Source organism: Photinus pyralis, unplaced genomic scaffold (genome assembly GCF_008802855.1).
Source record: "Photinus pyralis isolate 1611_PpyrPB1 unplaced genomic scaffold, Ppyr1.3 Ppyr1.4_LG7, whole genome shotgun sequence".
Lineage (NCBI taxonomy): Eukaryota > Metazoa > Arthropoda > Insecta > Coleoptera > Lampyridae > Photinus > Photinus pyralis.
In genome coordinates this window covers 6,269,387-6,280,413 of record NW_022170738.1, presented here as the reverse complement: position 1 = coordinate 6,280,413, position 11,027 = coordinate 6,269,387, and the positions used below count along the sequence as shown (strand labels likewise).

The 11,027-nt window shown below is 39.3% G+C and overlaps 3 protein-coding genes across 3 annotated transcripts; 1 reads left to right on the top strand and 2 right to left on the bottom strand.

The window, feature by feature from the left end:
• Positions 1-2,458: 2,458 nt before the first annotated feature.
• On the bottom strand, positions 2,459-3,254 carry LOC116175788. Its single transcript, XM_031494087.1, has 3 exons — positions 3,098-3,254; positions 2,861-3,043; positions 2,459-2,807 (listed from the first exon to the last, which is right to left on the bottom strand). The coding sequence occupies exons 1-3, from the start codon at positions 3,235-3,237 to the stop codon at positions 2,504-2,506; spliced, it is 627 nt and encodes a 208-aa protein (XP_031349947.1). The 5' UTR covers positions 3,238-3,254; the 3' UTR covers positions 2,459-2,503.
• Positions 3,255-5,250: 1,996 nt separating this feature from the next.
• Positions 5,251-5,915, top strand: LOC116175562. The gene is made up of 3 exons (XM_031493736.1): positions 5,251-5,429; positions 5,485-5,667; positions 5,720-5,915. Exons 1-3 carry the CDS (start codon positions 5,251-5,253, stop codon positions 5,913-5,915), a joined length of 558 nt encoding a protein of 185 aa, XP_031349596.1.
• A 3,062-nt stretch (positions 5,916-8,977) lies between these two features.
• LOC116175625 lies at positions 8,978-9,757 on the bottom strand. Its single transcript, XM_031493844.1, has 3 exons — positions 9,585-9,757; positions 9,350-9,532; positions 8,978-9,297 (listed from the first exon to the last, which is right to left on the bottom strand). Exons 1-3 carry the CDS (start codon positions 9,662-9,664, stop codon positions 9,006-9,008), a joined length of 555 nt encoding a protein of 184 aa, XP_031349704.1. The 5' UTR covers positions 9,665-9,757; the 3' UTR covers positions 8,978-9,005.
• Positions 9,758-11,027: the final 1,270 nt, after the last annotated feature.

Genomic DNA, 11,027 nt, shown 5'->3' with positions numbered 1-11,027 from the left:
TTAAGAGCTATTGTTCTACTTTTTTCGCTATTTGGTTCGTTATGGTGTCGAGTCTTGCACCAAGGAAGGATTTTTTTCTGTACCGCTTACAAAAAAAGTTATTGTAAAAAAAAACAAAAAACCGTTTTTTACATGTTCCATAATTTTACACTTTTGCCGTTTATTAGCGATCCTAGAGATCTTTTATAATTTTGTATTGCTGTCTGTCGTCTGTCTGTTGGTCTGTTCCTTTGTCTGTCTGTCCCTGTATCTGTCCGTGTGAACGATAACTTTGTTTAGAAATGTCCGATCGCTTTTACATCTCCGTTAGTTATTAACTGAATTGCATGAAATTCAATATGGGCATAGCTTTAGCCATATAATACGCAATGCCAAAAGTTGAGTCGAATCGATTCAAAATTCACAGTGCCCTTTTCGCATCTCGACCATTTATAAACCGAATTGCAAACTTTTTTAATTATAAAAGTATTTAAATGAAATTTGATACATAGGTGCTTGGAATAAAGGAAAATCTAGCGCCAGTTTCAAAATTTTATTTTGCACATGCGCAGTGCCAACCTTTTTATCTATGGAAGCATTTAAGTGAAATTTGATATTTAGGCGCTTGGAACAAAGGAAAATCTAACATTAGTTTCAAAATTTAGGTTTGCGCATGCGCAGTTCCAACTTTCTTATTTAGAAAAGCATTGAAATTGAGTGGCGGGTAAGGGATGATCTACCTATATTTGACGCACATGTTAATGCATGGGTTAAAGTGCTAATATATTTGACTTTGAATCACGAACTTTGAACTTTAAGAGTTTTTCAGATGACATTTTAAATCTTTACTTAAAACTTGAACCATTAACAACTGAATCTTGGCCATGGACCACGAATTTGAAGCGTGACCATTAAACCTTGATCCTTAAACTCTAAATGAATTTGAAAAAAGTCTCTGGTTTAATTTGAATCCCGGTTCAAGGTATTTACATTGCAAAGAAATATTAGCAAAGTATTGCGGAATGATGCATATCAGCACAACATTCATGTACACACTAATTTCGTCGGGAAAACGGCAAAAACCTAAGACTTGACGCACAGGAATTTTGTGCTCTTCCTATCTTGCTCTGTCCGGTTCATAGAGCAAGATTACCTTTTATGCACTAATTTTCTACGCCCATTAAAAGAAATTCTGCGGACCCATTCAGCAACTCAACATAAACAGTTACGTTAGTCCCTTCCTTGGTTGTGCCTACATATTAACATGGACGATTAACTTTTTTTTAGATTGGGAACAATTCCTTTGGTTAACCAAAATCTCCAACTCGGAACCGCGTGAGCGGTTATTTCGGGTTGGGTGGTGTTGGTTATCCCGCACATCCGTCATTAACTATAATGATTTCGTCTTCTCTTGTGTTACTTTCCACTTCGAGCGTACCCTCTCTGTTCCATTTCTCCTCCTCGATGCACATCATTTTGATACTGTTATGCAGCGTCAAAACGACCCCCACTGCTACCTCAAGTCCGTCCCTCTAGTGGCTGTGGCTCTAGTGGGACTGGAAGAAAAGATGCTCCTTGCCGTATCTCATTTGACAGTCGAGGCAAAGGCCATCCCTGCTTTTCCCTAACTTGTGGAGGTAACAACTAAAACTGAGTAAGCGGGTAGTTTGCCTCCCCTTGCGCTCAACCTACTTACCCACACTCGTAATCAAGATGAGGGTTCCAGATTTCCTGCCACCCTGAACCCATTCCTCGAGCTCCCGGGTCCTACTCCACTTTTTTGCTTTAACCTCCACCATGATCCTCGCAGGTGCAATATGAGCGATCACTAAAAAATCGTCATTTTCGGCAGTGCTATAGCGTATTTATGTGGTTTGCAGCGACGTCGTGGTCTAGCACCACCGCATTAGTAAGGACCTTTCGCTTCGATCTGCATAGCTTATCGCTTTATCACTCAATTATTTTAAACAAAACATCGGCGTATTTGTATGATAAAATAACTTACAGAATAGATGTTAATAATTTAAATGTGAGGTTTAGGGGATTGATAAGTCCACCATTACACATACATCTTTCTTCGAAAGATGCTTCACTTTTAACATCTACAAAATTCTATAACCCTCTCCCAAATTCTCTAAACTCGAAACATCTAAAACAATTTAAACGCATGCGCAAGTCGATCATGCTAGAAGCTCAGATATTATATAGTGGTCAGGTAGTGTGCTTCTTTTTTTTCTTGTTACATAACGCATGCAACTAATTTTATAGCATTGTGTGATCATTTAAACAATTATTACGGGTTGAGTGGAAGAGCAGCGAGTAATTTTTATTACAAGCTGTACTCCACCATTCGCTCGATTGTACGTTTAGACCTCGTCAATGTTGCTAAAGCTGACAGGTAAGTATCCAAGTTAAAGATTTGAAAGTAAATTATATAAGTACTTTTTAAATAACTTTTTTTATTAGTAAAAAACCTTCCTTAAAAATAAGATAAATTAAATTATTACATTCATTAAATTAGATCTTAGTATGTTCTGATTAATGGGCACCACCAGCAACCCCTGGGTGGAGAAGAACGGTACTGGCCATTCAAAAAAGCAGTAATTTTCTCAGCAACAGAGGCGTGCACTTCTGGATCGTTTACCAGAACTTCCAACGCTTGTCTGACTTTTTGACTGAATTCTCGACTGTACTCTTCGTCGTTATTGACACCGGTCATTTCAAAATGTACTTCTTTAATGGAAGGCTTGAACACGACTGGTTCAAATAACATCGAGGTCATGTTAAAGGTCACTTCCATCACGACCTGAGGACGTCTGAGGTCAAACCTAAAAGTTTATTAATGTAAAAGAGTAATAGACGACAATGCCGTTTGACTTACGCCGCGCTACCGCTTCCGTAAAATAAGGGTAAACTGCTATTCCAGAATCCAACATGTCCAAATATTCTGGGTAGACTCACGGCGACTTTTACGGTTGTCAGTGGAGAGTTCATCTCGAAGGACATACCGTGTGTGATGTCTGAGAAGCCTTCAACGGTTGCCCTCTTCATCTCGAAGACAACGCTGAAATATCAATTCCATTACAATCGATTTTAGTCAATAAACTTTGGCTCTTACCCATTTGGCCCAAACAATTGCGCTTCTTTTACGTAGATTAAGCCATTCCGCATATCAGCATCCAATGCAAAATGTTCATTTTGGATGGTGGCGGCGAAACTGCAAGCGATAAGGCAGAAGAAGACAGCGAAGAGCTTCATGGTGTGTCAATGGTTGATCAACTCACGAAAGTAAAGTGAAGTGTGGAAAACGTGTGCGCCTTTTATACTAAATGAAGCTCTCAAATTGGACACTTGAGATTGTAGGCATTCGCCTTAGATAACGCCACCAAATGATTGCAATGAAAATTTTCCTCTTGAACTTTACGCGAGTTTTCGACAGGCTACGTTGGATACGGATCTACGATTGTTGTATTGGATGCGTATGCATAAGTTAGATGGAACGAGTTAATTTTCATAGGGTTTGGCAAATCTTCGAAAAGGGTAAGAGAAGGTAGCCTATTGGCGCAACTAAAGCTAATGGTTCTTGTACTTATTCCATTTTCAGAAGAACCAGAGAACACCCATACTTGAGAAGGGAACAAGCAATTTGGGAAAGGTTTACGAATAGCACCTACGAAGGTTTTTAGGGAAAGGTTTTTTTACGGACGTGACTGCCCTATGGGTCTGAAAAAATCATGATGATGTGACCTCTGTCAGATATAGTTTGGTAGGGCTCAGCATCAACAAATCCACGCATCGTAACATAGTTGCCCAAAGCAACAACATCAACTGAATCGCACGATGACTGTTTATCTACCTATCTGAAGTACCATACCGTCTAGTCTCCTTTACGTATTGAAAACGTTGGTCGTTATCATGGGGTCAATAGTCAGTCTAAGTGACACAGTACATTTGGAGTGCTATCGTTTATAGTTTAGGATTAACCCAGTAAAAATTGATTATCTACAACTTTACTTCTTTGTGAAGAAACGAGTGAAAAGAAGTTGAATCCAGCATTTCAAAATTTGTGTCCTTTGGTTGGCTCTACATTTATATTTTACCTTACTTTCCCAAATTTCCTCTTTCTTTGGAAACTTTTTGTAACAGAGGAGCTTGACTCAAAATTCTTTATTAGGGATGTAAGGTTTAATGAATTTGTGGGCCATTTAGGTTCATGTGCTCCTCTTGAGAGCTGAAGTGTATTACCTACATATTACGTAGTACGTTGTAGTAAAAGCACTCACCTTAGAGATAACGCCGCTCATTTGGTTACAATCAAAACATTTCTCTTGAACTTTACGAGGATTTTCGACAGGCCACGTTAGATTTTGAACCACGAACCGCCGAGTCTTGAAGCTTAGTCATGGACCATGAATTTGAAGCGTGACAAACGTAAAATGATCTTGATCCTTAGATATTCCAAACTCTGTAAAGGAATTCAAACAAATTTTCTGGTTTAATCTTAATCCAGGTTCAAGGAATCGCAAAGAAATCTGTATTATTTTCATTATTTAAAAGGAGTCATTACTATACAATGATGCCCACACGTGAGCAGAACATCTGGTTATGCACTAATTTCTTCGGTGAAATGGCAAAAAACGTTGCATTGATGTACAGGAACTAAATTGTATTTTGGACACCTGACGTGAGATCTTTAGCGTATTTTTTAAATAAAAAATGTGCTACTGTTTACATTTTGTCCGTTTCTCCATCCGTCCTTTCGACCGTCCATTCATCCATTAGAGAAATTGTTCTGGTTCTGTTTATTTTTGCAATATGTAGTCACATTACGGCCATTGTTTTAATTAAATCCCCCATATGCTACCTGGTGATGCCGGTACTTCTATCTTCATCATTACAGTTAACGTCACTGCCCAAAAATTTGCACTTGGAACCTGGATTCAGATCTACCCAAACTTTCGAGTATCTAAAGATCAACACCATTTACAGTTCAAATTACAAGAGTTAATAATCACGTACCAAAGTTCGCCGTTTGTGGCCAAGCTGCAAGAATCATCGGTTCGTGGTTCAATATCCAACATAGCTTGGGGAAAATCCGCGTAAAGTTTAAGGGGATTGTTTTGATGGCACCCAACTGAGCGACGTTATCTCCAGGTGAGTGCTGTTACTACATTCTCAAGTGTCTATTTGAGAGTCTCAATTCGTATAAAAAGCGCACACGTTTTCCATACTTCACTTTACTTTCGTAAGTTGACCAGGTATTGACACACCATGAATCTCTTCGCTGTCTTCTTCTGCCTCATCGCTTGCAGTTTCGCCACTCCCATCCAAAATGAACGTTTTACATTGGATGTTGATATGCTGAATGGCTTAATGAACATGTACGTTCGCCTTCTCAAAGCCATGGACCCGCTCTACGTAAAGCAAGCAAAATTGTTTGAGTCAAATGGGTAAGAGCTAATGTTCAATGCTTTAAGGTCGATTGTAATGCAACTGTTATTTCAGCTACGTCTTCGAGGTGAAGAACGCAATCATGGAAGGCTTCTCAGACATCACATACGATACCTCGTTAGAGAAGAACTCTCCAGTAACAGCCGTCAAGGTCTCCGTGAACCTACCCAGAACATTTGGATCCGTTGAACTATGGAATAGCACTTTGCCCTTGATTTACGGAAGCGGTAGCGCGACGTAAGCCAAACGGCATTCTCATCTATTACTCTCTACATTAATAAAGTTTCAGGTTTGATCTCAGACGTGTTCAAGTCGTGATGGAGGTCGGCTTCAACATGACCTCGATGTTGTTTGAACCAGTCGTGTTCAAGCCCTCCATTAAAGAAGTACAGTTTGAAATCACCGGTGTCAACAACCACGAAGAGTACCTACAGTCGAGAATTCAGCAAAAAAGTCAGAGATGCGTTCAATGTTCTGGTGAATGATCCAGAAATGCACGCCTCTGTTGCTGAGAAAATTACCGCTTTTTTGAATGGTCAGTACCGTTCTTCACCGCCCACGGATTGCTGGTGGTGCCCATTCGTCCGAGCATACTAAAATCTCATATTCTAATGTAATAATTTATCTTAATTTTAAGAAAATATAATATCACTTTAAAAGAATCATACCTATTGTTTAATTTCCTTCGAAATCCAAAACCATTTTAAGAGAGACGCTTAAAGGCTTAATCTTAATTCTTCTTATTTTTTATTCCTTTAGGGTCTTGGGGCGTCTTTCAGATCCTTCAGATTTTTCACATTTTTCAAATTCTTCAGATTTCAGCAACATTTAAACCTAAACTATGTTTGTTTCAAGAATATTCGAAAAAAGAACAAGAAAAATTAAACGATATATACTATGAAGGTTTCAAGAAAATTTGAAAAAGGTTATTCAAGCATATTGCCATATATTCGGGATTCCTCTTTGGATTTTTTGAATTCTTCGGATTCCATGGATTTAATCAAATTCTTCGAATGCGTCGAATTCTTTGTATTCTTCAGGTTTTTTAGGAACTTCGGGTTCTTCAAATTACTCTCCAGATTTTTCGAATCATTCGGATGCCTCGCTTCTTTCAAATTTTTCAGATTCTTTCGTTATTGTGGATTTAATCGGATATTTCGGATGCTTCAAATTTTTCAGATCTTTCAGATTTTTCAGATTTTTAAAATTCTTCAGATTTTTCGTAGAAACTAGAAACTTAGAAACTAGAAACTAGAAACTAGAAACTTAGAAACTAGAAACTAGAAACTAGAAACTAGAAACTAGAAACTAGAAACTTAGAAACTAGAAACTTAGAAACTGGAAACTTAGAAACTGGAAACTTAGAAACTGGAAACTTAGAAACTGGAAACTTAGAAACTGGAAACTTAGAAACTGGAAACTTAGAAACTGGAAACTTAGAAACTAGACTTAGAAACTAGACTTAGAAACTAGAAACTTAGAAACTAGAAACTTAGAAACTAGAAACTTAGAAACTAGAAACTTAGAAACTAGAAACTTAGAAACTAGAAACTTAGAAACTAGAAACTTAGAAACTTAGAAACTAGAAACTTAGAAACTAGAAACTAGAAAGAAACTAGAAACTAGAAAACCTAGAAACTTAGAAACGTAGAAAGTTAGAATCTTAGAAACTTAGAAACTTGGACACTTGGAAAATCGGAAACTTAGAAACTCGAAACTCGGAAACTCGCCACACGAAATTCGGAATTCGAAATTCGAAATTTGAAATTCTAAATTGGAAACTGGAAATTGGAAATTGGAACCTGGAAACGGGAAACGGGAAGCGGGAAACTGGAAGCGAGAAACGACAAACGACCAACGAGACGGGAGACGGGTAACGGGTAACTGGTAACGGGCAAGCAGAAAAAGAGTTAGTTGGTCAATAATTCAGACTATGCCGCAAAAGAGGTGAATTCAAAGCGCGACAGAGAAAAAGGATTCCGTTCAAGGCCGCGGGAAAATGTGCGTTAAGCCACGAGGGCGTATTGCGTCAAGTCTTTACAAGGGAACTCGATCATCATAGAAATTTTGTATTTGTATATCGTCGGGGAAAAACTGAAATTCAGCATTCAAAGAATTCGTGAAAGAGACCAAGTTTGGGGGATTTTTAATTTAAGGTAAAAATTAGGAACAAAAAGGGTGGAATCTAAGTTGCGTGTAAAGAGGATACGAGACAGGAGGTTAGTTACGAAGGCGAACTGCGGTATAGAATTCCAACGCGCGTAAAAACCACGTGGCGTAATCCATCGCTGCCTGTAGTGATCACCTATGTGCAAATATTTTAACAACAATAACGTCTACCATCGAACCAATAAATGCATCAATCAAAAAGACCATCAGACCATTCGACAATCCGGGGAACATTGTTATCTTTATGAGTGTTTATTTAAGCTAAAATGTTCTATTGCGCATTGTGTGGTTTTTAGCGCATTTTTGCAACTTTATTTGTAAAAAGTAGCTTTTAATCTCACTTTGGCTGGCTGGCTGGCTGGCTGGTTGGCTGACTGGCTGCAAATGTGGGCGCGTAGAAGAACTCTTGTAGAAAGGCAACGGGTGTACGTGTATCTACAGGGCCGTGAAATTTGTCAACCTTAGGGACATGGCTACATGATGTTGGGTTGGCGACATCTGGGCGTCATCCTCGAGCGTAGTATACTAACGTGAAGGTTTTTAAGTTTTTGTTTTGTTTTTTGTCCTAGGGGCGAAATTAACGACCTTTTGCGAGGCGTGCGCGCGCGTCTTCGAGAAGTGGTCAACTTCGGGCGCCTTTACCTTCCGTTGCGAACTCACGCGGTTTAACGTTTCGTAAATCTCGAATCGGTGTCTCTCTTTCTCGTGTCGCCAATAGAAGCGAATTGCGGGTGAACGGAACGTCGGAAGTGGCTACCGTCAAAGGGAATGTGGTAGCCCCCGACACGATTTAAACTTTAAAAGCGAATTGCGGGTGCACGCGGAAAGTGGGAAACGGTTAGTGAATGTAATAGACTTCGACAAGATCTGTTATTGATGGTTGAGTCGAAAGTGGCTAATAGAATACTGATCTGCCACACAAAAATGCGCTGAAGTCCCTGCGATCTCACACGAGGACTTTGGTAATTTTTTTTAGATTGTTACCATTTACGCCCTCTGTGTATTTCTCGTGCAAGTTCTCGCTGTAGTTAGTTTTGTTGGTAGAGTTTTTGTTTCATAGTTCCTTTTTTTTCCGCTAGATGTCAAACAGATCTAGTTTCTATGGTTATAAAATTTCCTTTTCTTTGATCTTCTGCGAGCGCACTCCCTGTACTGAAAACAGATTCGATCGTGACTTGTAAGACAGAATTTCACCCCAAAAACCAGTATGTACAAATATCATTTAAAAAATGGCACTTTTTGTTCATTTTCTCAGATTTTTATTGCACAAACCTTTGAATATAAAACAGTATAATCAAAGTCTGAACACTTATTCCCTAACGCTAAACTCATTCTGTTATCTAAAAGAATTAGAAAGAAGAGACTTGTTAATGGCCGCTTACTATTTTCAAACAGAAATTAAGGGTTTAGCTTGGGCACCACCAACACTTCTTTGGTGGGAAGGAACGGTATTGGCCATTCAAAAAGGCACTAATTTCCGCTGCCACGGATGCGTGCATCTCTGGATCGTTGACGACAACGTTCAACGCATGGTTGACCTTGTTGCTGAGTTCTTGACTGTACTGTTCGTTGTGGTTGACACCGGTGATTGCGAACTGTGCGTTTTCAATGGAAGGCTTGAAGACGACTGGTTCGAACAGCATGGAGGTCATGTTGAAACCGATTTGCATCATGAACTGAACATTTTTGATATCGAAACTGAAAGATCATTGTTTTAGGGGATGAAAAATAGAAATGCCGTTTGGCTTACCTCAAGCTTCCGTTTCCGTAAATCAAAGGCAAAGTGGTATCCCAAAGTTCGACAGCTCCAAAGGTTCTGGGAAGGCTCATGTTGACGTTGAAGGTTGAGAGAGGATAGCTCAAGTTGTAGGAGATGCTGTGCGAGATGTTGGAGAAGCCCTCAGCGTGTACGTTCTTTACTTTGAAGTAGATTCTGAAATGACAACTATGTAAAGACGATTAAGGAGTCACAGCCGGAGACTTACCCAATGACGTCGAAGAAGGTTTCCTCCTTGATGCTGATCGGATCGATTTCCTTGAGGAGCCCAACGTAGGCGTCCACCATTTCATTGAGCAGGATGGAATCAATTTCCACACGTTCATTTTTGACCGAGATGGCAGAGCAGCAGGCGATGAAGCAGAAAAAGATAGCGAGGAATTTCATGGTGTCAACACTAAATCCACGAACGTAAAGTAACTAGTAAAACATCATTGTGCCTTATATACCTACCCGTCGAAAATCTTCGATGGGAGCACTTGAGATTAACTTACCGAAAATCTGGATATCTTTGCACCCACTTCAAACCATAGATTACCAAGTCTCGTTAGATACAAACTCGCGATTGTTGCGAACCGAATATGTCTACGTCTGGTTCTAGTCTTCCATCTTGCTCCCTTTTTTACTGCCTCTCCAGTTTCTTCCACTTATTCGACATTTTTCCTAAAATTCATGGTATATTTTATGGATATCGGATTTTCTGCTGCATCGACATTTGACCCATTCTATCCTTCTCCACTTCGCAGCGGTTTCCAGCCAGTCCAATATTTGGTTTCCAGTTTCCATTTTCCAGTTCCAGCAACATTGACCTGATTGCTTCCAGTCCACCTTCCAATTCACAGTATTTAAAATAAAGCCTCCAGGTTCCAGGATTCAGATTTCTTGATTCCAAATTCCGATATTCCCCGATTACAATTTTTATATATCTACTAATTCTTAGATTCCGTTCTCCAATTCCTAAACTTAATTACTTAATTCCAGTTTCCAGATTCCAGTTTCCAAGAATCGGAGCATCGGTTCTCTCGGTTTTATCCGCTTTTGGTTTTACCTAATGTTGTGGATAATTTATCGTATTCGGCTTTTACCTCTCCTTCGCTTTATTTAAGTCGTTCTGCTCTCTCTCTCTCTCTCTCTCTCTCTCTCTCTCTCTCTCTCTCTCTCTCTCTCTCTCTCTCTCTCTATCTCTCTTTCTTTAGTTTTCTAGGTTCCAATTTATAGATTCCAGTTTCTAGTTTCCAGATTTCAGTTTCGAGATTCCAGTTCCAAGATTCCAGTTTCCAGATTCCAGTTTACAAATTCCAGTTTCCAGATTCCAGTTTCCAGATTCCAATTTCCAGATTCCAGTTTCCAGATACCAGTTTCCAGATTCCAGTTTCCAGATTCCAGTTTACAGATTCCAGTTTACAAATTCCAGTTTACAGATTCCAGTTTACAGATTCCAGATTCCACTTTCCAGACAACAGTTTTCAGATTCCAGTTCCCATATTCCAGTTTCCAAATTCCAGTTCCTAGATTCCAGTTTCCAGATTCCAGTTCCTTGATTCCAGCTCCCAGATTCCATATTCCAGTTTCCAGTTTTCAGATTCCAGTTTCCAATTTCCAGATCCCATTTTCCAGATTCCAGTTTTCAGATTCCAAATTTCAGATACCA

Excerpts from the sequence above, each read along its gene's own strand:
- LOC116175562 (XM_031493736.1), top strand. The coding sequence starts at position 5,251 with ATGAATCTCTTCGCTGTCTTCTTCTGCCTCATCGCTTGCAGTTTCGCC. Across the intron at positions 5,430-5,484 it reads AAATTGTTTGAGTCAAATGG|CTACGTCTTCGAGGTGAAGA; the intron begins GTAAGAGCTAAT and ends CTGTTATTTCAG. Across the intron at positions 5,668-5,719 it reads TACGGAAGCGGTAGCGCGAC|GTTTGATCTCAGACGTGTTC; the intron begins GTAAGCCAAACG and ends ATAAAGTTTCAG.
- LOC116175625 (XM_031493844.1), bottom strand. The coding sequence starts at position 9,664 with ATGGTGGACGCCTACGTTGGGCTCCTCAAGGAAATCGATCCGATCAGC. Across the intron at positions 9,533-9,584 it reads ACCTTCTTCGACGTCATTGG|AATCTACTTCAAAGTAAAGA; the intron begins GTAAGTCTCCGG and ends TTGTCATTTCAG. Across the intron at positions 9,298-9,349 it reads TACGGAAACGGAAGCTTGAG|TTTCGATATCAAAAATGTTC; the intron begins GTAAGCCAAACG and ends ATGATCTTTCAG.
- LOC116175788 (XM_031494087.1), bottom strand. The coding sequence starts at position 3,237 with ATGAAGCTCTTCGCTGTCTTCTTCTGCCTTATCGCTTGCAGTTTCGCC. Across the intron at positions 3,044-3,097 it reads CAATTGTTTGGGCCAAATGG|CGTTGTCTTCGAGATGAAGA; the intron begins GTAAGAGCCAAA and ends TTGATATTTCAG. Across the intron at positions 2,808-2,860 it reads TACGGAAGCGGTAGCGCGGC|GTTTGACCTCAGACGTCCTC; the intron begins GTAAGTCAAACG and ends ATAAACTTTTAG.